Below are 27,452 nucleotides of genomic sequence, written 5' to 3' on the forward strand. Positions count from 1 at the left end.
CGAAAGGTAAAGCCCAAAACTCCCCAAAACCAATTACGCTATACGCAAACAAAAACTTTTAGGCTGTACATAAAACTTTAGATTGTTCATAACGCGTTCTTTTTTTACTTTTAATATGTGATTAACAAATGCGAACGCTACCAAAAGTCCAAAATAGACGAGTCTGACCTAGTTTTTACTAAAATAGACATCATCTTTTTGCCTGTGAATCCTATAGAGTATATGCATCTTAGACATGAATATCAGTTTGCATGGACTTATCGGCCAGCCGCTAAGTCCCCGCTAAATCAGCACATACGTTTTACGTGGATTTATCAGCTAGTTACGTGGACTTGCAAACTAATTCAACTTACAACATGACACGTGTCGCACCGAAGTGTACACGTGGTGAATTAGATGAAATTCAGTGCCTTGGGCGCCGGCTAAGGCTCAACTTAGGAGGCGAGTCTGATTCCGGGTTATCTGGTCAACAGAAATCATCCATATCTATAGGATTTGTAGGTTGTAAATTCATTTCCATATTGGAAAAAGTTGTTGAACAAGGTCTATTTTGGTAAATTTCCCTTAACAAATTAGTGTGAATCTCTCTAAAGATCACCCCTATGATTACCACCACTATTACTGCCAAACTTTAAACTTTCAAGCACTCCAATCATCACAACAAAAAGTCTTAATATAATCTTATGGAAACCAAACAAGTACAAGATTGCATGCATCATGTACAAGTCCTCTCCACCTTAAAATAGTATAAAGCAAGTTTTTTTCCAGATCAGAATCTTAACACTTTCTCCTTTCTAACCAACAAGTAAGAAACCAGTTACATGCCAATGCACTAAGACACCCACCACACCTACCACTAACATCTTCAAGTGCAAAAATACAACACTTTGTTCAACAAAATCAAATACCATAACATACAATTACCATAAACAAACACTAAATTCAAACATTTTGATCATGAAATATAGTAACATAAAAACACGAAACCGACACACGATCACAACAGGCAAAATCATTTACAATTCACATCAAACAACATCTAAACAAACTAGCGAAACTTACCTATTGCTTCTCATTTGGTAACCCTTTATCATGAACCACCACAGGCTTCATCGCATATTCTTCAGGCAAAACCGGCTGCCGTTTGCTCAATATCGTCCACAAAAACATCCCGACAAAGCTTCCTAACGCCCCTAACCCGATCCCAAGTATAAGAGCAGAAAGAATCCTCATAACACAATCACTCTTCCCATCAACCTTCACCTTATCCCCCTCTTGTTTCAACAAACTCGGGTCCAACGGCTCGGAATGCATCCAATCAGGGGTGCGACGGGTCTTGAAGCTCCACGAGTACACATTACATACTTGCGAAGAGTTCCGGTTAACCGAACTTAATCCGACAAAAAAGCCCTCTTTTTGGGGCCAGATTTTGGGTAAATCAACGTGCTGGAACAGTATTGGATCGAGCGGTCGGTTTTCCCCAAATTTACTTAACCTAACCTCTAACCTTCTAGACATTGATTCATAATCAATCCACACTTGTAACCTGGTACCATTATTCAACCCTAATTTTAACAAATCAATCCCAATATGATTCCCATTAACATCATTACCATTATTATTATTATCCACCGATGTGTCAAATTCAACACTCACGAACTTCAATTTATCATCTGAAAACACAATAAAAGCTAAACCATTACCGGAATCTGACGAGATTGAAAACGAGAAGTAAGTGGAGAAGGAGACGAGTTTCCTAGGATTTCCTGAGTAAAACTTAACGGCGTTATTGTAAATGACTCGACCGGAGCTGGAAGGTAACGGCGCCGTGAGTTGTAACGAGGAGCCGCCGGTGGAAACCGTAGCATCGCCGGAGAGTGTGAGAACGGAGTCGAGTGATGGGCTGTGAGTGAAGTTTTTGAAGTAGAAGGATGAATTGGAGGCTGCGGTTAGGGTAATGAAGTGAATGGTGAAGAAGAATAAGAGGATTAAGAAGTAGTTTGAGGTGGACATTTGTTATGGTGTGATGTGAAATTGAGGAATTGAAGCTAGGGTTTGAAGATGAAGATGAAGATGAAGATGAAGATGAAGATGAACAACTTGTGGGGAGTGGTGTAAGAGTGATATATATAAATTTATATATTAAATGGTATGAGTGGGTTAGACTATAGAGCAAGTCTCTGATTCTCTTACTTTTGCTGACTTGGGGAGTAGTAGTAGAAGAATAAAAGAGTCGTGGGGTGGAATCTTTTTATTACATGCTCATTTACTTAGTTTTGTTGACATCTATTCACCCCCCAAATTATGTTTACTTTTGTTGAACACTTAAAACTTGTTACTGTGATTTTGGGAATGTTTGTGGTACGATTTGGTCGGTTTTGACGGGAAACTCTGATCTGAATCAATAAGTATCAGAATCATTGAGTTGGATGGGTAGATTAGACCGGGTTAAATGGCTTGTTGGTTTTTAGGATTTGAGAGATGATGATATGATTCGTTTTTTTACATGTAATTGTACCATAAGATCTTTGAAATGTAAGTAAAATGGTAACTTTAAGTAAGAGAATGAATGTTTTACTTTTTTAAGTGTTATGAGTTTAAAGTGGAAACAATTTTTGATAAATTTTTGGTTGAATTATTAATAATCTATATGTATTATATAATTATTAGATTCATATACATGAAAAATTATTTAGATTTTATTATTTTTACTAGATGTATATATATTTTAAAAATAGTTTTTAATATTTCTACCGGTTCCAGAAGTAAACATTAAATAAACCGTTAAACTCCTAAGGCGGCCGAAAGGGCAAATTTATCTTGGTTTTGATGGTCGGTCGGATTCAGTAATTACTTAACGCCTATCACTGCATTCAAATTGGTGTTTTATTATTATTTTCTAAAAAACATTGGGTTTATTAAGCTTTATTAGTTAATTATTATTTAGATCTATGTAAGATTGGTTGGTAATTATATATTGGCAAAGTGAAAACGGAGTTGATTGCAAGGGAAAAAGGGGTAATATTTGTGAAGATGAGTGGGCAATGTGAAAATGTACACAGCTGTTCCTAGGATACGTATCCTCCCTCCTCATGTACAATAAATTACTTCTCTTTACTTTTTCCCTTTATTTCACGTGACTTTCCCATTTTTAATTCTTTTTTATGGTTCAAAGGAACACAAAAGGATAAGCTAGTGGTCGGATACATAGAATCACTACACAACACAATGGAAGGGGGTGGACAGGCAACCAAGTTTCTATAAAACTGAATTAATTGACCTCTTTTATACCCTCCAAAAATTAAAAAAAAGTGAGCTCTTTCATTATGAGTGAAATATGAGTTCAACTTAATTAGGTTATGTATAGAGGTAAGGTACCAAAAAGACTTAAATACCTTTAAGTGACATCCGTAGGTTAACCAGAAGTCCCTCGTTAGGCACCCGCGGGGCATTCAAGTCATCCGCATAAACATGGGCGGAAGAAACATTCCCACAAAGCATGCGGAAGCATCCTGGCATCCTCAAACGTTGTCCGCGGAACAGAACATTCGTCCGCGTAAACAACTACAAGGTAATGCTCCGGGACAGCTGTTAGCGTATGATAACACTCTAGAAGATTTACCAAGATGCTCCCTTAAGTAATACGTGATGTATCAATCAATGATTAGAGGACACCTGTCCAGGTTGTTATAACCGTGCACATGGCCAAGGTTGTTCGTCGTCCTATCATAAGAGGACACGTGTCCAGGTTGTTATACATGCACATGCAACGTGTGAGTTAGACCAGTAATATGAGGACACGTGTCCAGGTGGTTAGAAGGGCATCTTCCAAAGGGACAGCTGGCCCAATCATCTTCCCATACCCTTCGGCTATAAATACCCTCTCAATCATCATAAGGTATTCATTCACAATCACTGTACTCTCTCAATTTACTTAAGTACTTTATCTTCTCATCAGAACTGTTCTTATTCTCACGCCGGAGGGTGGTTACGGGAGGACCCCACATCTCATCCTTCCCGTAACGAGCTCACGGTGTTCTGTTTTGCAGGGTTCACGTCACTGGACTTTAGGAGTTGTGTTCATATCGTATTGACAGTTAACCGTATCCTACCCTGTGGACTCATCGGATCTAGGACCCATTAGTGGGGAGTAGATCCGTGTTTCTTCATTGGCGCCATCCGTGCTTTTGTTAGAACGACAGAAATTTTTTCCCGTTCTCTTTACGATATGACTCAGTTACCTAAAGGGCCAACGGAGAATCAAACACAACCTCCACGTGATCTCAACCTGGAAACACGTGATGGAGTGACATCTGTGTTTGCTCGAACTATGCCTCCTGTCACACGAACCGATGCCATGAGCCCTGGAGGTTTTACCTTGGGCAGTTCAACGGCTCGGGGGTTGTTTGCTTAACAAGAAAGTGTCACTCCGGTGAACACTGATAATGTGGTTACTCCAATTACTGACTTAGGGCATGTCACAGCCCCGGGAGGTTCAAATCTAAGGAATTTAGAGCGTGTTCCAAGAGAAGTCCACCGAACTCAGTCGGAGTTAGGTTTGGAAGAAGATTCCAGTGACTCTAACCCAAGAAGAGCTAACCGTTATAGCCTCAGAACCGAAGAAACTCTCTCTCCGAATTACTGACTTAGGGCATGTCACAGCCCCGGGAGGTTCAAATCTAAGGAATTTAGAGCGTGTTCCAAGAGAAGTCCAATTACTGACTTAGGGCTAATGTGGTTACTCCAATTACTGACTTAGGGCATGTCACAGCCCCGGGAGGTTCAAATCTAAGGAATTTAGAGCGTGTTCCAAGAGAAGTCCACCGAACTCAGTCGGAGTTAGGTTTGGAAGAAGATTCCAGTGACTCTAACCCAAGAAGAGCTAACCGTTATAGCCTCAGAACCGAAGAAACTCTCTCTCCGAATTAGTGGCTTCGTGTTCAACAGAATAGTCTGAAAGCAGAGTATGAACGTCGGGTTCAAAATGAGTGTTTCCATGGCCGTACCCTGACGTATGATGAACCTCCCAGGAGATCTATTTCTCCTCCCATAAGGGGAAGCCACATCCAATACAGTTTGCCACCGGAGCGGAACATGAGCGAAACCCGAACATGAGCGGGTACCATCCTATGAGGACGAACTGGACGGGTACGACTCATCTTATCGACCGGATGGTAGTTTCTACAGCGGGGATAGTCGTCTTCCTTCGTACGGAGAGGCTAGCTATCCGCGCCTAGTTGTCCGCCAAGCGGAATATCATAGCAATGCTGAATACGACTTTTCCAAACCATACCATCAGGAGTCCTTCGCAGAAAAATCAAAATTCATTCCGAGCATCGCGACAGCTCCATTCTCGATTAATGAAAAAATTCCAACATCCGTTGGAACATATAATGGAATGACTGACCCTAGTGATCATCTGTTAAGGTTTGAAGCAGTAGGAGGAGTCAGCGGTTGGACTCTCCCATATTGGTGTCACATGTTCGCACTAACATTCACCGGGGCAGCGCGGGAGTGGTTTGAAAAATTGCCATGTGGAAAAATTACAAGTTGGAAAGACTTTGTAGCAAAATTCTCTCAGCATTTTAGTCAACAAAAGAAACATACTCGTGACCCTTCAGAAATACTAGATGTTACAAGGCGAAATAATGAGTCTATTGAGGACTTCATTACTCATTTTACTAACGAAAGCCTTAACATCGGAGGGGTGAGCGAAGATATGCTGTGAGGAGCATTTTGTAAGAACGTTCACAGTGATGCCTTAATCCGTACTCTAACGGGAAGAGATGGAATGCCCGAGTCATGAGATGAAATCATGAAGACATCAAAGTTGTTTGCAAGAACTGAGAAAACTCTAAGTTCCAGCAGTCAAAAACAATCACCGAAGATTGAGTTCCAAACTCCGAGGCCGAACAGGCAGGCTAAGGGACCAATATGGTCAAGACTTCAGCCAAGTGCGGAAGCACCTAAGCCGTTTGATGCACGGTCTTTGATTGGCAACAAGGGTAAACACAATTTTTCAACTCGTTCCACTAACAGTTGGACCCAACTATCAAAAACTCCCTCAGAAATTCTCACTACGGAAATTTGACTTTCCGGAAGCCTCAACCAATACCAAGGAAGTCATTCCTTGATACCAAAAAACATTGCTCATATCACAATGATGTTGAACACAGCACAAATGAGTGTGTGGCTCTCAGAAATGAAATTGAAGCAGCTGTTAAAAATGGTAAACTCGAACATTTGGTTAAGGGCATACGAGCAGGGACTGGCAAACCTCTCGCAAAGGATAGCCAGGGCCCAGCTAAAAGGCAAATCAAAGATCTGAATGTCCACATGATTCAAGGGGGGAATTCGGGTATGGGAAAGAGGAGGGATTATGAAGACGAAGAATGGAAAAACGAGCCCCCTCGAATCAAAGGGGGCCCATGTAACAAAAACCCGCTGATAATTACTGCCGAATTTGGTCATTACCGATCACAGTATGTGTTTTTTGACACAGACAGTACATCCAATATAATTACGAACAGTGTTTCGAACAACTGGATGAAGAGGACAAAGAAAGACTACAACCAATTCATGCTCCTGTTTCTGGTTTCGGGGGAGAGATAATACACCCGCGCGGTGTTATCACTTTCTCGGTCACACTAAGTGATGGAGTATGTTCAAGAACTGAAGAAGTAGAATTTTTGGTCCTACCAGCAACTTCTAAGCATGACATTATTTTGGGACGAGAGGCAATTGGAGATTTCAATGCCCACCCATCCACAGCACATGGTGCAGTAGGAGTTCCAACTCGCACTGGTGTGGCGATAATTCATGTAAACCGACATTGTTTTACAACCGAAAGTTCAAGACCAAGCAAGGTTCCAAGACAGGCTCATAGGACTGAACCTGAGAAATGGGTTTTGAATAAGAAGTTTCCAGACCAGACAATTACAATAGGACCCGCTATCTCGGAGATAGTGAGAACCTTTTTAAAGCAATTATTGACCAAGAACATTGACATTTTTGCTTGGCAACCCGCGGACATGACCGGTGTCCCGAGGAGCATTTCGGAACACAAGTTAAGGGTGAATCCGTTAATCACCCCAATTGTACAAAAGAAACGAAAGATGGGTCCAGAACAAACGAAGGCTATGAATGAGCAAGTACAAGACCTTCTTCATGCTGGGATCATAAGAGAAATCAAGTACCAAACATGGGTGGCTAACCCAGTGATTGTCCCAAAAAGCAACGGAACATGGAGGATGTGCATAGATTATAAAGACTTGAACAAGGCATGTCTAAAAGATTGTTACCCGCTTCCGGAGATCGACTTAAAAGTAGATGTTGTGGCCCCATTTAAATTCAAGTGCTTCCTCGATGCCTACAAAGGATATCACCAGATTCATATGGCAGCTGGCGACGAGGACATGACAGCGTTCCGAACTGACCAAGGAACATTCTGTTACAAAATGATGCCTTTCGGATTAAAAAACGCGGGGGCCACATATCAACGACTGATGGATCAAGCTTTCAAAAGTCAAATAAGTCGGAATCTCGAAGTCTATATGGACGATTTGGTAATCAAAAGCATTGAAGAAGATCAGATGTTAAGAGATATTGAAGAGACCTTTAAAACACTAAGAAGCATCAATATGAAGTTGAATCCGGCTAAGTGTTCATTTGGCATGGAAGAGGGTAAATTCCTCGGAGTCATAGTAACAGGCGCGGGCATTAAAGCTAACCCTGATAAGGTCCAGGCTATAGCCCGCATGCCTTCGCCCTCTTCCCTCAAAGAGGTTCAAACACTTAATGGAAGACTTGTAGCGTTAAACCGATTCTTAGCAAACCACGCAGCTAAGTCTCATCCATTTGTGTCAACACTTAGAAATTGCCTCAAAAAGGCACATTTCAAGTGGACCGCGGAGGCTGGAAAAGCATTCTTAGAAGTTAAGAAATGCTTAATGGAACTTCCTACTCTAACAGCACCATACGTGGGTGAACCTCTGACACTGTATTTATCTGCCTCAGACATTGCCATAGGGGCCGTTTTGCTGACCGATGGAAAAAATGTTCAAACTCCAATCTATTACGTCAGTAGAACGCTATCGGACCCGGAAACAAGATATTCGATGTTGGAAAAGTTGGTTTTGGCATTGGTTTATGCCGCCAGACGGCTCTACAGATATTTCCAGGGCCACCCTATCAATGTATTAACTGGATACAAACTCAAGAACGTGTTGAGTAAACCCGAGCTATCCGGATGACTGTCAAAGTGGGCTATAGAATTGGGCGAACACTCGATTGAGTATAAGCCTAGACCAGCGATCAAGGGGCAGGTACTCGCGGATTTCGTCACGGAAGTTCCGCAGTACAAAGAGCAAGAATGCCTAATTGAACAACAACCCCAAGCACCTCCGGAACAAGGGCAAGTTTGGTCATTGTTCACGGACGGAGCTTCCATCAGCGAAGGGTCAGGTGCAGGTTTAAGGCTAGTCAACCCTGAGGGGCACGAATTTACTTATGCCATCAAGTTGGACTTTAAAAGTACCAACAACGAGGCAGAGTACGAGGCCTTCCTGGAAGGATTGCGGATAGCGAGAAAGCTTGGGGTAAAACATTTAGAGGCTCGGGTGGATTCTATGCTAATTGCGGGACAAATAAACGGAACATACGAAGCCAAAAACGATGTCATGGCTTCTTATTTGTCACAAGCAAGGGTCTTGATTTGCCAATTTTCCTCCTTCAATATTGTTCACATTAAGAGGAGCGAGAACAAATCGGCAGACGCTCTTAGCAAGCTAGCTTCAACGAATTTTGAGCATTTTGCCAAAGATATACATGTAGAAGTTCTAGACCATCCATCCGTTCCACAAATTCAAGTCCTGATAATTCAAACTGGTGTTGAGTCTTGGATGTCACCCATTATAGCTTACTTATCTTCCGGAGCGCTTCCAGCAGTAAAGGCTAAGGCTCGGAAGATTAAGCACAAAGCTTTGAATTACCAGTTGACTGACGGTATCTTGTACCGAAGGTCATTTCTCGGTCCGTTATTTCGTTGTGTAGACGCAGAAGATGCAAATTACTTGATCAGAGAAATTCACGAAGGCATTTGCGGACTACACGCGGGACCAAGAATGACAGTTGCAAAGATTATTAATGCAGGGTATTATTGGCCCGGCATGCACTTAGACGCTGTGCAGGAAATCAGAAAATGTGATTCATGCCAGTGACATGCCCCCAACACCCTGCGTCCAAAAAACGAACTGATTCCGGTAACATCTGCATGGTCGTTCCATAAATGGGCTATTGATATCATGGGACCTTTGCCAGAAGCCCTGGACGAGTCAAGTTCTTGATAGTGGCCATTGATTATTTCACCAAGTGGGTGAAGGCCAAACCGGTTGCATCAATCACGGCTTCAAGCGTGAAAAAATTCCTTTGGGAATTCATCATTTGCTGGTTCGGTCTCCCACAAGAATTGGTAAGTGACAACGGGACCCAATTTGCTGACAGCGGACTACAGGAATGGTTGAAAGAAATTCAGGTAATTCAAACCTTTACATCCGTAGCTCATCCGCAGGCAAACGGTCAGGTTGAAAGGACCAACCGTACCATTAAAGAAGGGATCAAGGTAAGGCTAGGAACGAAACGAACGGGTTGGGTAGACGAATTACCCCACGTACTCTGGGCCTTCCGCACCCAAAAGAACTCCAGCAATTTGGAGACACCCTTTAGCCTAACCTATGGCACTGAAGCCATGATCCCCGTAGAAATCGGGATCCCATCCGCAAGGGTCCTATTGATTGATGATAATGATCACGAACTTAGGATGAATCTTAATTTACTGGAAGAAAGAAGAGAATTAGCATTGATCCGCGAGCACAATTACAAGCAACAGCTTCAGAAATACTATAACTCGCGGGTCCAGACATGCGAATTCGATGCGGGAGACTTTGTCTTCCGCAATAACGAGGCCTCCGGACAGGAGCCTCCGGAAAAACTAGCCCCAACTTGGGAAGGACCTTATAGAACCAAACAAGTACTATCCAAAGGTGCCTATAACTTGGAATAGTTGGATGGGGCGGAAATACCTCGAACATGGAACGCAGCACAATTAAAGAAATGCTATATGTAACAGTTTGATTTACTCTTTACTTTGGCCTGCGTGCCCACATAGACTAGCAAGTTTTTCAATTTCTTTTATTGTAAGAAGGCTTATGCCCAATGTACGAAAATGTCAAGTCAGTTCTATGTTATCTTGATGAGTTGTAATCTTTTATTGACATAAAACGAAGTTCCAGACAGACACTTATATTATAACACATAAGACAAAGTGCACCGGAAGGAAACAAGACTTCTTATTATAGATCAAAAGAGATTACAAAAATGAAGAAAAAGTTACAAATAAAAGTATATATACATCTACGGAGCAACATTTTCATTTCCCGCAGTGTTATTAGCTTCCTCTTCTTCTTCTTCACCATCAAGATCTAATATCTCTTTTAGTTGATCTATGGCGTCCTCCCTATCCGCAAGCTCGGATATGTGCTTCGTCAAAGAAAATTTCAAAGAATCAAAATCCTTTGAATTCTATTTGAGGACGACAGTAGTATCCTAACCAGCCAAAATATATTCCTCAGGGAGTTTGGAAGTTGAACCAAATTGGTAACCTTCCTCAAAACCCAGTTTGCGACCAGCTTACTTGGAAGCCTTAAAGAGAACAGCAACGCAGTTCCCAAGCTCATCGCTCGCCCGAAAATCGGCGATGACCTGTTGAACAAACATTATAAAAAATTCTGAACACTTAGATTACTTATAATAAAAACACGGCATTTACCTTGGGGGTAGCTTCCAATAATAACCATTTTTGGTCCGCCTTGGCCCGGACGAGATCCATCTTGTGCCCAGCACACTCCAAGGCCTGCTCTCGGTTTTTGGCATTAAGGTCAGCCAAACGCTTATCCTTAGCCGCCGATTCAGCTTGAAGAGCTTCCACCAATTTGGCTTGCTCCTCCATCAATTTGACTTGATCATCTAGTTGTTTTTGGAGAGCAGCCTTGGCATCTTCGGCAGCAGATCGAGCAACATGCTCCATCTCTAGAGCCTGGCGGACATCTTTGGCCTCGTTTATAGCTTTAAGGCCTTCCTCCTTGGCCGCGGTTGCGAAGGCCGCCAGCTCATCCCATTGCTCATTCATCGCCAACCAGTCCCTGGTTATTTCCTGGTTTGTGGAAATAGTATTCGCCAAGTAATAAGAATTGGAATTCAGCAACTCTTGGCGAATACTACGGCGACGTCTCTCCCTCTCACCAGGCGGAAGACTTTCCCGCAGATATTCAAAACATAGGTCCACGTCACGGAATGTCGAATCCCGACGTAAGGACCAGCACGGACGATGCGGGGTAGGATCTTCCTCCTGAGGAGCCGGAGAGGTCCGAGGAGCATGAGGGAACATACTCACGCCTCCTTGATCTCTAAAATGATGGACGTTATAAGAAGGTGACATACCGACATGATCAGTATGGTCAACCCCCTTGCCCTTCAAAGGAGAATCGTCCACCACCTCAAAGGGATCCTCAGCACTGTTAGGTGGTGGTGGCGGAAGAGAAGTTGAACCCTTCAAACCTGGCGCACCTTCAGAAAGGTTATCCAGGTTCATTGCAAACATTAACAAAGGGTTAGAAACATTCTAATTAAAAGCACGTAACAAGTACAAAGAGTCCGCTTACCTAACGAAGGATCGTTGGCGTCAAGTTCATCCAAACGAGCTTCTAAGGCAGCAGGTTTCGCCTTATTGGACTTCTTCTTAGGTGCGGCCTTGGTAGGATTAACCTTACGCTTACCAGCCACCTTCGAAACGTCCGCATCAGTAGTGGGATGTTCACCTTTAGCGGTGACATCGTCAGGCTGAGGACGGTCTTCCCCCGCAGCAGCGTCAACATTATCTTGACCCGCTGCTTGGCTAGTGGTAGCTTTCTGCCGGGTAAGACCTGCAGTTGAATCCACAGCTTTGTTAGCATTAGCCGGAAAACCTCCTTCACAGAGTGATGACTCGTCGCTGGAAGAAAAGAGTACAATCACCCCGCTGGAAGTAACAGCAGTCACAGGTCGGGGTTTTAGAATGCCCTCGCCTTTTTGGACGCAATCTTTAACGTATGCCTCACCTTTGGCATACATCGCCTCGGAAACCATGGGTTCCGGGCGGAAAGCGGTGGGAAAGACAAAATTTGGGCGGGTGCGCTCAAGAAAAGGAGCATCCCTTTCATTGATTAGGCGGCGCACCATCATCCCCCCCTCGTGATCCAACAAGGTGCTAAAGGCGGAACCCTCATCTGCACAAATAATGATAATAGTTAGATATCTGAGAAGTGTTAAAATAATAAAAGGAATATTCCCTAAACTTACTTTTATCAGTTTTCTCGTAGTAAGGTTCCAAGGTCGAAAATGGCCATAGTCGGCTCATCTTCGCACTCACCATCGCCCCCTCATGAATAGGGCGCATAGGAGTCGGTGTAGAGGTCAGCGTCTTAAACCATGCTTGATCCTCATGAGCAGCAGCTACAACCACCGGCATGGCCTCCTCCGCCTTGCGCTTGGTCATCGCGAAAGGAATAACATCCTCTCGGATCCAGAAAAATTTTGGTTTCCAACCATAGAGGCTAAGGATCCATTCCGTACCTACAACCCTCTTTTCTATGGATGCAAAACTGTACCACCCATCGTGGAAGGTCATTTTATAGAAAACGGCAAATATGCTAGTGGAGGGTTCAAGATTGCGAGTTTGGCAGCAGAATTCGAAATGTCGAATACTCAGCATCCCAAATGGATGGATCTGTGAGAGATGAACTCCATAAGTTGTCAAAATCGACTGGACGAACTTCTTTACTGGAATCCGGAAATTCCCGGTCGTAAAGTTGTCTATATATACAGCCATTTTCTTCGGAGGAGGACTAGTGGCAACGGAACCACTAGCCGGACGTTCTGGCTCCCACTCCGGTGCTAAACCATAAACGTTTACAACGTCGTCATAGTCCTTTCTTTTAAGGGCCACAACGACATCGGTAATGGTAGGAGTACCCTTTTTTATCTCCAGCCATCTAAGAAGATAAATAGAACTTGGTTAGGAAGAAGAAAGATGAAATCTCAAAATAGCTCTTATGCTTTGAAAATCTGAAAGAAGGAGAGTTAGAAAGCAATAAGAGTTGTATGAAGTCTCAGGCGGTATATTTATACCCATCGCAATTAATGCGACTGATGGTGTGCCAGAGGAGAGAGAAACCGCGGACCACCCGATGATTGACACGTCAAGCGGGAAACTCAAGAAACTGTAGACAGGCTGTCAAAGACGTCATACACGTCTTGTCAGTTAAAAATTTCTCTCCCCGCCACGTCACACAAGTTATCCGACTTTCAAAATTCAAAAATATCTCCTAAAGATATTTTCTTTAAAACAGTTGGACACTTACACAAGATGAAAAGTTCTTTCTCATTAAATATTCAAAAGGAAATATTACAAATATAGAAAGAAAAACTACAAGTTACAATATCTAGATCTATTCTAAGGATTCAAGGTACTTTTGTCTTCCGGATCTTTCAATGACGTGTCTTCCAAAGAGTCAACCTCAGACTCCTCTTCCAAGTAGATTTTTAACTGTTGTACACCGTCATTAGCAGAAGAAAAGTCTGGAAGCATGTCCTGAAGCGGGAAGCGCAAACCATCGTGCTCCTCAACCCCTATTCTCCGCTCTTGTTTGACATCAAGGCCATGAAGGGGATGATCTTTAAATGAGCGGTTACTTTGAGCATAGTTCATCCCTTCATGAAATCCTATCACACGTCTAAGGGAAGAAGAAGCAGTCATTACATTAGCAAAGCTGTCAGTAAGCTCCTTGCTTCCCTTGATATGGCGGACGACCTGTCAAGATAAAAATACAAAGTCTTCAATATCAAATATAAGAAGTAAGCAATGAACATTCAAAGAGAAAAAAACTTACGGCATCAACCCCTCGGTGAGGAACCACCGACGATCCTGTTCCACACGTTCGGCTCGCACGTGAAGCGTTCGAGATTCCGCAGTCATCCTCTCATGAGCTTGCAGGAGAGAATCATAGGCAGCCTGAACCATAAGGGCACTCTTGTCTTTAAGATCATTTTGCTCTCTCTGCAACTTCAGCTCAGCCTCAAGCTCCTGAATTCGAGCGCCTTGGAGAGACACTTGATTTTCCAGGGCTGAGTTTGCTTCTCGTGCCCGGGCCGAATCATCCCTTTCATGTTGAGCCTTGGCCCGAGCAGCCTCAAGAAGGAAATTTTGCTTCTCGCAAGCTTCCTTCCATCGGCGAACAGCTGCAGCGTTACGATCCTGCTCACTCTTGAGGGCATTTTCCGTGTCGACTTGCTTCCATTTAGCAGTATGATCCGTGACGCGGTGCTCCTCAGCTTCCTTTTTTGCAGCTTCAGCAGCTCGGCGAGCCTCCCCCACCTTCCAGCCTAAAGTACGCTATTCACATAAAACTTCTTGGCTACCAGCTAAGGCATTTGCCAAATGATAGGCTACATTTGTATGAAGGTCGTGGCGGGAAAGGTCACGCTGATATGACATTTCAGCAAGGGGCACACAATGTTTCAAGAAACTCATACAGACCCCGGGGTCAGTAAACCGGAATCCGTTGGTAATGTCCCAGGGAGGGACAAAAAAATCATGCCTGTCACCCAAGTTCGCGTCCCCATAATAGCGGGAACCTGAGGGTTCTAGGCGAACGGGGAAAGGCGATGATCGTTGAGAAGGAGGGTGAGGAGGAGTTTCATTACTCCTAAAACCTCCTGCATCCACAGGCGGGCCAGTCCCCTGTATATCTGTACCACCCCCAGCCTGAAAAGATAGTCAAAATGATTATCATTCCCAGACTGGTTGTTAGGATCTTCCGCCGAAGTGTCAACTGGAGGAGACAGCACCCTCTCTTCTGTAGTAGTACCAATTGGAGGAGAGGTCGGTTGATCTTCCATGTTAATAGTACTTGGCAGAGTAGAAGGTCGATCTTCTACCTCCTTTTCTGGAAGAGGAGAAGGTTACTTTTCCATTTGAGGAGTTGGAGTAGGCAACCTCTCGGACACATTTTCCAGTAAGATCGATGGATCTGCACAAAAGTTACGCTCTGTTAAACAGTCCAAAATGGCAAAATATTTTAAAAGCAAATACATACCTTCTACCGTGTCAATACGATCGGCAAGACTGTACTGTGGCTTCTTAGGGCGATGGGTTTTTCGTTTCTTAGAAGGACCTGCCTCAGCATCTGCAGTCTTGGTACCCGCTTGACCTGCTTGAAAAGCCTAGAAAGCCCTCTTCTTCTCTAATTTTGCCAATAAATGGGAGACAGAAGAAAATTCAGGTGTATCGTCATCGGATTCCCTCTCCTCTTGGGAGATGGAGAAATCAGAACCATCGCCGTCATCATCACTCGATAATAAAGTGGTGATCGTCCCGTCAGAAGTAATAGCAATAAGCGGATGAGGGTTTAGAACATACGCACCTGTCTCAAAGATGGCGTCCGAGACAATAGGCTCAGCCCGCACCTTCTTTGGAAAAAGGAAACGGGATTCAGTTTTCTCGAGAATAGGCATGTCCCCGGCATCTCGGATGCTGTGTCGGACACAACCTCTATCTTCAAAAAGGGCATTAAACATAGATCCTCGACTTAAAAAGGGTAAAAATTTTAATCATGAAATACTTCAAAAAAAAACAAGGGTAACTTATGTTCATACAAATCAACAAAAATGGGCTCCATAACTCGGAGGCCCATAAACGGCTCATGCCTGCCCATACCAGGGCTTCCTCAGGCAGGCCCGCATCGGAGTTGGTTCCACCGTTAGAGGGTGGAACCAATCACGGCCTTCGTGAGCAGCTGTAACAACGTCCGGGAGATGAGAATTAACCGGACGACGGACCATGGCAACGGGTACCACGTCCTCAGAGATCCAAAAGAATTTACAGCGCCAGTCGGAGGGCACCTTCTCGAACTCGTATCCAATACTTCGGTCGGAAAACCCTTGGCAGGAATACCAACCATCGCGGATGGCAAGACGGTAGAAAACCGGAAATCAATCAACATGTGGCACTAGGTCACGTGCTATACATACGAATTCATAATGTCGAATTCGCATTACAGCATGTGGATGCAGTTGAGATAAATGAATCCCGTAGGCGGTTAAATTCATAAAGAATTTCGTCAAGGGAAGACGAAAATTCCCACAGATAAAGTAGTCGGCATAAACAACCATTTTCCCAGGTGGAGACAGACTGGCTATCGAACCTGGTGAGGGAAACTCTTGTTCCCATTCCGGTGGAATACCACACGTCTCTAACAGTCGTTCGTATTCTGCATAATCCCACGAGATCTCTATCTCATCAACTTCGGTTTGAACATTCGAAATTGCAGGCAAGTTTGGTATATGTGTTATAGAGAAATTTCAAAGCTCTAAAAACAGAAGAAAAACAAAAACAAAGGCGATAAAGCTTCAGTATGAAGTTTTCTCTCCCTTTTATACCCATCGCAATTAATGCGATGGGATATGAACAGTGGAGAGAGAAATACATTACCTAATCGCAGATCGCCACGTCATGCGGGAAATTCGAAAAAGGGGAAAAGTTGTACAGTCGGGTACAGTAACAGCCGTCAAAAACGTCTTGTCACCTGCACACGCGCCTGTGAGTGATCAACTTGTCCTTTTTTCATGATTATCCATAACAACAAAAGATATTTCTCACCAACTTGCAAAGTCAAAAATCCCCAAATCCACGATTAAGTCCAGAATTTCACCCGCATAAAATACTTCACACGGAAGAAACACTGGATTGGGGGGACTTATAGAGGTAGGGTACCAAAAAGACCCAAATACCCTTAATTGACACCCGCGGGTTAACCAGAAGTCCCTCATTAGGCACCCGCGGGGCATTCAAGTCATCCGCATAATCATGGGCGGAAGAAACATTCCCACAAAGCATGCGGAAGCATCCTGGCATCCTCAAACGTTGTCCGCAGAACAGAACATTCGTCCGCGTAAACAACTACAAGGTAATGCTCTGGGACAGCTGTTATCGTATGATAACACTCTAGAAGATTTACCAAGATGCTCCCTTAAGTAATACGTGATGTATCAACCAATGATTAGAGGACACCTGTCCAGGTTGTTATAACCGTGCACATGGCCAAGGTTGTTCGTCGTCCTATCATAAGAGGACACGTGTCCAGGTTATACATGCACATGCAACGTGTGAGTTAGACCAGTAATATGAGGACACGTGTCCAGGTGGTTAGAAGGGCATCTTCTAAAGGAACAGCTGGCCCAATCATCTTCCCATACCCTTCGGCTATAAATACCCTCTCAATCATCATGAGACATTCATTCACAATCACTGTACTCTCTCAATTTACTTAAGTACTTTATCTTCTCATCAGAACTGTACTTATTCTCACGCTGGAGGGTGGTTACGAGAAGACCCCACATCTCATCCTTCCCGTAACGAGCTCACGGTGTTCTGTTTTGCAGGGTTCACGTCACTGGACTTTAGGAGTTGTGTTCATACGATATGGACAGTTAACCGTATCCTACCCTGTGGACTCATCGGATCTAGGACCCATTAGTGGGGAGTAGATCCGTGTTTCTTCATTATGTTTCATTGATTTTTTTTAAACGAGGTTATGTATCATTGATAGTTCTTTTCCCCATCAGGAAAGTTAGTTTCTATTATAAAAATAAATAAGTAAAAAATATAAAATAAAATCCCGTAAGGCTATGTGTTGTGAAGAACATTAAAACCTATGTTAAAATGTCATGTCAATTTCACTTAAGTAGTGTGGGCTTTAACCTTAAAGCCCCGTTGTTTAAAGCCCCTTATACCGCACCCCTTTAGATTTGGGCCCCATCATAAGTCAAAGCCCTTTCTTTGTTGTGCGTTAAAATCTTGAAGCCCCTCCGTTACTAGCATGGCATGGTGTTGTGGGCTTTAAAGCCCCGCCATGTCATTTTCTAAAGCCCTACAACATATCGCCGGGAGCGGGATTCGGAATTTAAATGTACACACTGTGGTATCGACGAGAACACTGTCTCGTCAATGAGTGTGTTATCTAATCAATTTCACACATAAAACATTTCCAACTCTTTTCATCATGAACATTATAAATTACTGGTCTTGAGATCTTTTTTTTTTGGGGGGGGGGGGGAGGGGGTGTTCTTGATCCCCTTTATCTTTAGGCTAAGGGTAGTGGGCTTGATCTAAGTCCAAATGATCCAATATATTTGCGCCACGTAAGCGCTTACGTGACACATGATCAAGCCCCAGAGGGTATAGTGGTCCAGGTGATCCGGGGTTTGATTGAATTATTTTTTGTTATACACACAAATATAAATTAAAATATTTCATTAAAACATAAATAAAAAGGCAAATAAAAAATACATAAAAATAACGTTTTTATTTTTTTGTCGTCAATTCCTTCCGAATACGATCTTTTTCTTCCTCAATTATCGCTTGGTCGGATGGTGGTAGATGGCTAAAGTTTTTGGCTAGAAAAGCAAAACTCTTGAAACGATTTTTTTTATGTCGAGCTTAGAGAGGTTTTAAAATTATTAGAGAGAAAGAGAATGAGAATGGTATGTTGTTTGTATAAAATGGGGTTGTTATTTATAGTGAGAATGGTAGGGTTTATAATTAAAAATAAATAAATATATACCCAACGGCTATTTTTTTTATTATCCCCACTAGCCAACGGCTAGTTTGCCCCGCGGTCTCGTCCACGTCCACCGTCCGCCCCCATCCACGGCAATGGTATAATAGCGTGCGTGTCGGCCACGCCGTCTACGTCGGGCTAGCCGGGGCCCACTACCCTCGGCCTTAGGGGTTTGTATGAACATAAAAGTGCACTAGAAAAATGTCATTCTTCTTCTATAGATATATGTGAAATATTTTTGTTTTTAATAGAATATTCCTTTTCTTCTATAGTAAGGTTTATCAACGAACACAATTTTTTAATCCAAGATCTAACAAGTATTTTCTTTTTTTTTTTAAGTTATTCACTGGTATCAAGAACATATAAACATTACCCTCTCATATTATTAATATTGTTTGTTTTGTTCCCACTAGATTGCTCATCCAGAAATTAACTAATTTGTTTTTGGTTGTTTTAAATTTTAGAGACTTCCTAAAAGCTCACAAATTCAGGTACTCCTATTTGAGTATACTTAATTATGAAGTTTTCAACTACTTGGCACACTTAATTATGAAGTTTTTCATCTACTTCATAACCAACCAAGGCCAAAATATGTTGAAATTATAAGAGACGGGGCATTCCTTATGAAATCATGAACCTCTCCTAGCCATGCCCAATTTGAAATTTGCCTAACACATGCCCAATTTGGAATTTGCCTAAAGTGTTGCCTTTTTTTCTTTACCAATTAAGAATCTTGATGGTAGATGTAGAAGGCAAAATAAGCGTGATGTCGGCACTTGATCTTGTTCTTCTCCGGTTATCAAATCTTTGGTGAAATTCTTACAAAATCAATATCATTAGTCTCATCACGAGGAACCCGAGAGTTTTGTTGTGACCAACCTCCGCCGTGAGAATCACTATTTTGGTGTAATGGTCTTAGGGGGTGTTTGGGATTCCTTATTTTACCTCCTTATAACTTTTCATTAAGTTAATAAGTTACAAAAGTATAACTTATGGAACTTCCTCTCACAATATAAGCAATCCCAAACACCTTATAACTTCTCAAAAAGTTTATAAGCTATAAGTTAGTGAAAATAAGCAATCCCAAACATCCCGTCAGTAAATGAAGGAGTTAATGAAGCGAAATTAGAAAATGGTTTCGAATTGAATGTGAAGTTAAGCCCATGAAGTTTTGGACTCTTATTACTAGTGAAGTTAAATATGTTAATTTTGCATATTATATGGTAAGAAAACACAATTGATTTATAACTTTCAGAAGTTTATATTTGTTCATTTACATTACAGTTGCATGGTTTATGCATCTGGACGAAGACTTTATTTAACGTATTAGATCATTAGTTATTCTTAAAAAATTACAGTTTATTGTCTGGTAGTTGTGTTTGACTAATTATACTTACATTTTCATAACCATGAACATGACAAAGATCCCCATGACCATGAACACCACCTCTTTAATTTCATATATTACATTTAAGCTTAAGCCAAATACTTTTCCAATTTTTCCACTTCCTCTACGCTTCCAATGTATAGAGGAACTCGCTGATGAATCTGAAAAACAAAAACCAACATTCCAAATCAGTTTCATTTCTACAAGATTGCTTGCTCCGATCTGTAAATAGAGTCGGCTCAATCTTTTCTACCTTAAGCAATTTATAAAATCGGGGTTCTTTTCGTAAAAAAAATATTTTTTTCACTTATTATTCTAACACATGAAAATATGAAGACACCCATATTTTGTATAGTTTTATAAAACAAGTAGTTACACGTATTAAATTTAAATTAAGTTTTAAAGAATAGAATTTTTTTATATTAATTTTTTGATATTTGATATCAAAACTTGAAATTGGGGCCACTTAAACATGTGGCCCCAGGTTTCAGCCTTTCTTTTAACAGTTGAGCCGCCACTAGTTGGTAATTTTTACGAACCTCGGTTGGCTGGATGTCAAGTACTCGTTGATGCCCATCGGACCCCTTACCACCGGCTTGTTCAACCAAGTAACTCATCGGGGCGCACTCATACAAGAGTCGAAGCTTTCCATTCTTACTCTTTTTATCACGCGGGTATCCATAAATCCCTCCATACAAAAGCGTCCTATGAAAATCACCAACCAAACTTCCAATGTATCTAGCTGAATATGGCTTGCCCGAAGGACCTGGGTCCTTTAAGTCATCCATGTACTTCTTGAGCTTATCGTCCCATAGTTGATAGTTTCCTTCATTAAACGAGTAAATCTTTCCAGATCTTGGAATCTGAATCTTTTCTTGAGTGAGTACAAACTCGCCGTACATTGGATCTAAAGTGAATGCATAAACACCGGTTCCTATCGAGAGCACGAAGATTACGGAGCTTGAGTACATACAGTAACCGGCTGCTAGGAGATTGTTTCCGGGCTGGCATACATTGACAATGCACTTTTGTTCCACACTGTCAAGCTGCAGTTTGACTTTATGGTCAGACAATTTAAATACAGTTTGACTTTTGTTTATATGACCCAACCATACAAAACCAAAAATTTGGATATTGAGTTAAAAGACCTTCGAACATCGAAAAAAACAAAACCAATAAAAAAAAATCTTGAATCCGCCACTGCCCCACCCTAAATTTTCATCGTATACCCTTTTTATGAAAAATATAAAATCAATTAGAATTTTTTGTATTTGTGTGGAAAGAGGTAAATATTACTAAGATGAAAAGTAAAATAGAGATTGAAGGCTAATTAATCAATTAATTACCGTAGAGTCATCGCCAATATCAGCCATACACTCATCATTGGGACTGTATATTCCGAAAATAGAACCAGTTGAAACAGCAGCATCAATGTTGGATGATCCATCAAGAGGATCAAACACCACAATGTAGTTGCCTGAGTAACTCTCTTCCACCGCCACAGGCACGTCTTCCTCCTCGGACGCAATGATTCCGGTCCTTCCACTTGATCTCAAACAATTCGAAAACACCTAATCAATTCACACATGCTCAACTAGTTAAACTCCCCATAGTCATAAATCCTGTTTTACATCGATATAGAAGGCAAGCGGGCAACAAACTGTGCCGCTGATACTTTTTAAAAATAATATTCATATATCTTGGGCTCATAATATTATTATACATTTCATGACACTTAATAGTTTATATATATTCTTAACATAACAAACCTCATTGGATACAACATCAAGCTTCTTCTGATCCTCACCCTGAACATTAACCGCTCCCTGGACTCCGGTAAGGTTCGATATGCTAGCTCGTTGGACCAACGACGCAATCTGCTTACACGCCATCGAAATGCTGGACAACACGATCGTAAGCTCAGCATCAATGACACCAGATTGCTCTTGCTTCAACAACCAGTTTGTTAATGTCACTATTTGATAAGAACTTGTTTTTTTTACGGATTCCGCCTCTGATGCCACCGCCATGCACCGGATTCCTCCGGTGCTGCTAGTGGTGGCAGCGGAGGCGGACCCCACGGGCCGTCGCTTGGAGCATGAAAAGAGGGTGGTTTTGAGAGGTGTGAGACGTGAAATAGAGTGGGAACTTGAGAAGTGAAGGAGGTTTGATGATGTAGTGGCTGCCATGGGTTTGAAGATGGTTGAAATGAGAATATTTGTGTTAGTGTTTTGATCATGTATGTTTATGTTTATTGAAAGATGAGATTGGGTTATGGAAAATGTAAGGCTGATAAGAGGGTGTATTCTCATGGGTCCCATGCATTCACCACTCATTTGTGATCCTTGAAGGAGTTAATACAAGAGATATTCTTTGGAATCAACAATTTGGTTTTCAAATAATAAGATCTTGATGTTTTAAACTATATATTAGTGCAGTGGGCGTCATGGAGGGTGCAAAATGCCCCCAAAGTGTCGGGAACACCGCCCCCAGGGTGCTATGAGCGCTTTGGGCTTCAAATCATCTCCCAACGCTTTGTACGAAACGCCCCAAACTTTTGATGGTGGGGTCAGTTGCAGGTGGACCAATTTCCTCCCTCCACCACGCACGGTCTTATATGGACAATAATCCATGTAACGTAACTAGTGATATAAGTAACTTCGTTTATCGCTAATGAGCAACTTAACGACTTTTATCACAATCAAAATGTTGCAAGTTGTTTTACAATGACAAAAGGAAAGATTGGGGTGATAATTGTTAAAAACAATGAGTAAAAGTGGTAAAGATGGTAACTTGTTAGACACATCAATAGGAAAGGGTAACTATTTAGAATAAATGACATTTTTGTTAACATTATAAGCCAATCACGAACAGTTGGTCTCGGTTCCGCCATTTAGTACTAAGCCAACCCCAAATCGCTGGCACCGTCGGTGCCGCCACTTAGTACATTAGAAATATTAGTGTACGAAACAAGTTTGTTTTAGACATGTTTAGGCGCTTCGACAAGAGTGAGAACCATATACACTTTAAAATCCATTAAATAAGCAATATTATAATAACTTAAAAGTTTGGAAAATAAGAAAAACTAATAACAAAAACAACCAAGTTCATAATACAACTAGGTGGAAGCTAAAATCAAAATCAAATTGAATACAGCAACAAAACCTTCTTTCTTACTTAAGAGATACAAATCAGGGTTCAGCAGTCTTTGTATTTGAATCAACCTAACACGTCATAACCATTACTCGGTTGATCAAAAACATTATCTACGAACCATCCGCCACTTCAATGTGTACATTGTCATCTTCATTCACCTTCCCATTCGCTTGACTTCTCAACCTCTGTAATTACATCACCAACATTAAGATAAATTATTCCTGCAACTTTATTTATAAAATGTAAAGCAAAAAAAGGTTGCTAATAAGTAAAAACAAACTATACCCGATCTACAGGATCTCCGCCAGAGTTCCCGTTCACAAGTTTAGTGTTTTCTTCTTTCATTCGACCATCCTTGCTCACAGGTAACAGAACTGTACCTGGACTACGATCAGGCATCTCTGCAATGTACCGATTATATGTTTAGCGCGTCATGTTTATGAGACAAAAGTAGTAGATTTAATATATTTTTATGATTATGTATGATATTAACCTGGCAACTTGTGGTCGACAAAGAACACAACCAAATTAACAGTGTACCTGCAATAAAAATAACTTTGTTAAACTTACATGACAGGCATTGCATTTGTGTAAAAAATATATGGAAAACGTCAGCTTACCAGGCCACAACAACATCGACTGTGTAATGCTTACGAGATGCAATAATTAATAAACTCTGAACCACAACAACTAACCAAGCACACTGTTTTATAAATCTGCAACAAGGAATCAAAAGCTGTTTAGAAACTCCGAACAATATGTCACTAAATATAGTTAAGTTTGCAACATTACCTCCGAGTACCGTATTTTTGATACGTCCGAACAAATACAAGAGAAAAGATCATGTGAGATGAGAATATTAAATCCCCACAACCAAAAAGAACGCCCCGAGGAACTGCAATTTCACATAAAACCATATTACAAAACCAACCGAAAGAAATTATGTTTCAAAAAGAAAATAAAACTTACTGATTAATAGAACTTCAAAAAGATTATCTGGACGAGGAAGTGTTGCACGACGCGAACCCTGCAAAACATGAAAAAAGGTTTCAAACAATGAGGCTTCACTCGAATGTATTAACATTTTGATGTTTACAGATCAAACAAACAAATAATAACTTAACAGAAAACGATTAAGATACCTCGCGACAATGGTAGTTTGGACCAGGCAGTATAGTTGAATAAAATGTTATGATACGAAGAATTTGACAAGCCTGCATAACAAAGAAAAAAGTTACAATTTTCAAGGATTCTCTATAAAAAAAATAAAATTTGTTGTACTTCTGACGAAACAGAGTATTGGTTCATATTGAAAAAGAACATCCAAAATGCGTGCTTACAAATTGCATTTACATATACGTATACAAGATACATGCATATAAAATATGTGCGATTGTGTGCCAAAATAAATACCAGTAATAAGAGTGTGACAGGAGCTATACTCTCGACAAAACGGTCCTTGAACTAGTACGCTTAAACTTACTTTACCCGAAAGCACATAAACATAATCATTTATGTCAGTACAAATTGCCACTTACAACTAAAAACGCAAGAACCCTGCACCATATTAAAACCGTGTAGATCTTTTTGCTCTTGAATATGAAAGGATGGAAGGTCCACTGTACCATAAGAAAAGTCAAAACAGTACAATATTTAGCTAATTTACATAACAATCATAACTAATAAAAAAAATTGCAGCACATTAAATATAATAAATCACAATTACCAGGAAGAAGGATAGAAAGACAAACGTGAATACGGTCTCACTGACATACGCTCTTTCCTGCCCGAGCTCCTACAAAACCACAGAATTATTACATATATAATCAACAAACAACCTTTTTTCATACACACAACCAAAAGACTAAGCCTTAAGCTATACATACAGGAAGCAGAAGGAACCCGGTATCCCGAAGAATCGGTCCTGGGTGATGAACATAATGAACTCCTCTAGCTGCCAGACCATGAATATACTGGAAAAAAAATACAGCAAAAGCTAAAGTTAACATAAAGAACATCACAGATCAACTTTTGAAATCGAATTGACTGGAAAGATTGAAACTTTTTGAAATGAAACAACTTTTAAAAGTTGGGTCAAAGGATCTGGTTTATAATAAATAACTGTTGATCACTATCAACTTCATTTATAAATAAATAAACCTGGCATATTAATCCGCCTAATATATACTTCCAATTCTCCAAAAGCAGGTTGATTTCTGTTGTGGTTTCCGCACAAATTCTTTTCCAAATCTATTCAAATTCAAAGCACCATTAATTAATTAATAAATCAATTCAAATTGAATCTGAGAAATTAATAATAAAGGTTACCTTGGAAGCCTCACGACCAATGTAAAACGACATCGTTTGATGGTATAAACAAACGGCAATGCCATATCACATCATAAACCTAGTAGTCAACGTCCACATCGCTCTTATTGAAATGAATGTATTGGATCGTGTGACAGCGGTTTTAATTATTATGGAATCGTGCGATTTGGGAATTGATTTGCCAATCGATGTGATTTGGATGGATTTGAAGGTGAAATATTGATGAACAAGAGAGATTGAAGATTAATAATAATAATAATAATAATAATAATAATAATAATAATGATTTGGAAGAAACGCAAGTTGAAGACGTGGAGATAGAGATTACAAAGGGGGCTTTTTAGTACTCGAATCAGCCGCCCCTGCTTTACCATTGTTCCGATTATGTCCCTCTATACTTTATACGTAACAAAGGTAACCCTTTTAGAATGTAGTTGTCATAAATATTAACCTTTAAAACATGGTATAATAATCGTCTTTTGGTTTCTCATTTCTTTTGGGTTATAGACTTTAAAAACTTTAAAATTATTTATTTTTAATTTCTTAGTTTTATCACGAAGCTAATTTTCAGCCGTTGAGCTTTGTGCCGCTTTCTTCTTTCTTTTTCTCTGTTTCCTTTTTATTACTTTCTTTCTTCTCTGTTTCTTTCTTAGTTTCTTTCCGTGAGTTTACGGTTTCACTTCTTCTACGACTATTTCTCTTGTTTGAATGAGAAGCAGTTCGACTAGGATCGTTTTTCATGAGTTCATACAATGGGTATACAGCCTCTTTTATTAGGTTAGAATACCGAGCACATAATCTTTTGGTATTGCTTGAATATTCTCTTCTTTAGTCTTTCCTTTGTTATTTACTTGAACTTCAGGATTAGTGTTAGTTTTTTCTTGTCCAGACATGCTGTTACATGAATAAGACAAGATTTAAGAAAAGACACACCTTCTTATATTACATTATTTTGTTACAGGAAAGAAAACATTTAACAACAATTCATAAAAACTATATTATCCTTAATCTCTAAACCACTTTTTAACAAGGTTTTTCATTTTATCACATTTCTTGACGATTTTCTTTCCTACTTTCTTTTTATCCATTTTCTAATTCCGCAGCTTGTCCATCACCGCATTAGGTGGGTTAGGATATCTCGTTGGTGCAGATACAGCTGGGAAGAGATATGTCACACCCCAACCAAAGGCGGTAGAACATGCCGGGGTGCAACCGATTGCCCAAAAACACAAGACACTATTTAAAGTGACAATATTTAATCAACTCATTTTAATTCAATAAAATCATAAAGAGTCACATAACTTGTTCATACAATAAATCGAATTCAAAAATAGCAAATAATATATTGTTCGTTTTACTAATATCCTAATAGTCTTGATAACGTTTTCTCCAAGTCCTCGAGTCAACTATAGTCAAACCTGTAACAGTAAAATAAAGTTTATCAACACAAAGGTTGGTGAGCAATTTCATAGTTTTTGTACAAACTTGTAAATAATAAGAAATGCCACAATCTTGTATACAAAACAATAAATAAAAGCAACAATATGGATAATATGAGATCACTAACACATTAGCGACACCTGCCATAAGAGAATACAAGACGGTTCAGGATTTTTATATGAGGTCATTAATAAGAATACATTAACGGCACTGTCTATAAGGGAATACCAGATAGATACGGATTTCATGAGGTCGTTAATAAGAATATATTAACGGCACCGTGCTATAAGAGAATACCAGATAGATCACGGATTTATGAATCAACCTTCCAAAAGCGGTAAACACATAAGCATATAAGCATGTAAGCATAGAACACAAAATTGAGCATTTATTTAAGTAAAGTATACAACAAAGTTGGTGGTTTAAGACTC

The 27,452-nt window shown here is 40.6% G+C and overlaps 3 protein-coding genes across 3 annotated transcripts; all 3 read right to left on the reverse strand.

Moving 5' to 3' along the window:
* Positions 1–1,062: 1,062 nt before the first annotated feature.
* Positions 1,063–2,013, reverse strand: LOC143581793 (putative L-type lectin-domain containing receptor kinase S.7). The gene has a single exon (XM_077064490.1). The coding sequence runs from the start codon at positions 2,011–2,013 to the stop codon at positions 1,063–1,065; it is 951 nt and encodes a 316-aa protein (XP_076920605.1).
* An 18,003-nt stretch (positions 2,014–20,016) lies between these two features.
* Positions 20,017–22,485, reverse strand: LOC143581791 (fructose-1,6-bisphosphatase, chloroplastic-like). The gene is made up of 4 exons (XM_077064488.1): positions 21,867–22,485; positions 21,444–21,668; positions 20,637–21,143; positions 20,017–20,258 (listed from the first exon to the last, which is right to left on the reverse strand). Exons 1-4 carry the CDS (start codon positions 22,431–22,433, stop codon positions 20,187–20,189), a joined length of 1,371 nt encoding a protein of 456 aa, XP_076920603.1. The 5' UTR covers positions 22,434–22,485; the 3' UTR covers positions 20,017–20,186.
* Positions 22,486–23,175: 690 nt separating this feature from the next.
* Positions 23,176–25,698, reverse strand: LOC143581794 (phosphatidylinositol:ceramide inositolphosphotransferase 1-like). The gene is made up of 12 exons (XM_077064491.1): positions 25,582–25,698; positions 25,414–25,503; positions 25,140–25,226; positions 24,980–25,048; positions 24,792–24,872; positions 24,396–24,467; positions 24,223–24,280; positions 24,046–24,148; positions 23,874–23,969; positions 23,747–23,793; positions 23,539–23,654; positions 23,176–23,438 (listed from the first exon to the last, which is right to left on the reverse strand). The coding sequence occupies exons 1-12, from the start codon at positions 25,612–25,614 to the stop codon at positions 23,364–23,366; spliced, it is 927 nt and encodes a 308-aa protein (XP_076920606.1). The 5' UTR covers positions 25,615–25,698; the 3' UTR covers positions 23,176–23,363.
* Between the last annotated feature and the right edge of the window lie 1,754 nt (positions 25,699–27,452).

The sequence above is a fragment of the Bidens hawaiensis genome, unplaced genomic scaffold (assembly GCF_021521415.1).
Source record: "Bidens hawaiensis isolate Kalapana, Puna unplaced genomic scaffold, B.hawaiensis_p1.1 tig00031183_1, whole genome shotgun sequence".
Taxonomy (NCBI): domain Eukaryota; kingdom Viridiplantae; phylum Streptophyta; class Magnoliopsida; order Asterales; family Asteraceae; genus Bidens; species Bidens hawaiensis.

What these genes read in the sequence shown, in the direction of transcription:
- LOC143581793 (XM_077064490.1), bottom strand. Translation starts at nt 2,013, where the DNA reads ATGTCCACCTCAAACTACTTCTTAATCCTCTTATTCTTCTTCACCATT.
- LOC143581791 (XM_077064488.1), bottom strand. Translation starts at nt 22,433, where the DNA reads ATGAGTGGTGAATGCATGGGACCCATGAGAATACACCCTCTTATCAGC. An exon ending in TTGATGTTGTATCCAATGAG is followed by an intron (nt 21,669 to 21,866) that starts GTTTGTTATGTT and finishes TGAATTGATTAG; the next exon opens with GTGTTTTCGAATTGTTTGAG. An exon ending in ATATTGGCGATGACTCTACG is followed by an intron (nt 21,144 to 21,443) that starts GTAATTAATTGA and finishes GTCAAACTGCAG; the next exon opens with CTTGACAGTGTGGAACAAAA.
- LOC143581794 (XM_077064491.1), bottom strand. Translation starts at nt 25,614, where the DNA reads ATGTCGTTTTACATTGGTCGTGAGGCTTCCAAG. An exon ending in GGGTTCTTGCGTTTTTAGTT is followed by an intron (nt 24,468 to 24,791) that starts GTAAGTGGCAAT and finishes TTTGTTATGCAG; the next exon opens with GCTTGTCAAATTCTTCGTAT. An exon ending in CAAACTACCATTGTCGCGAG is followed by an intron (nt 24,281 to 24,395) that starts GTATCTTAATCG and finishes CATGTTTTGCAG; the next exon opens with GGTTCGCGTCGTGCAACACT.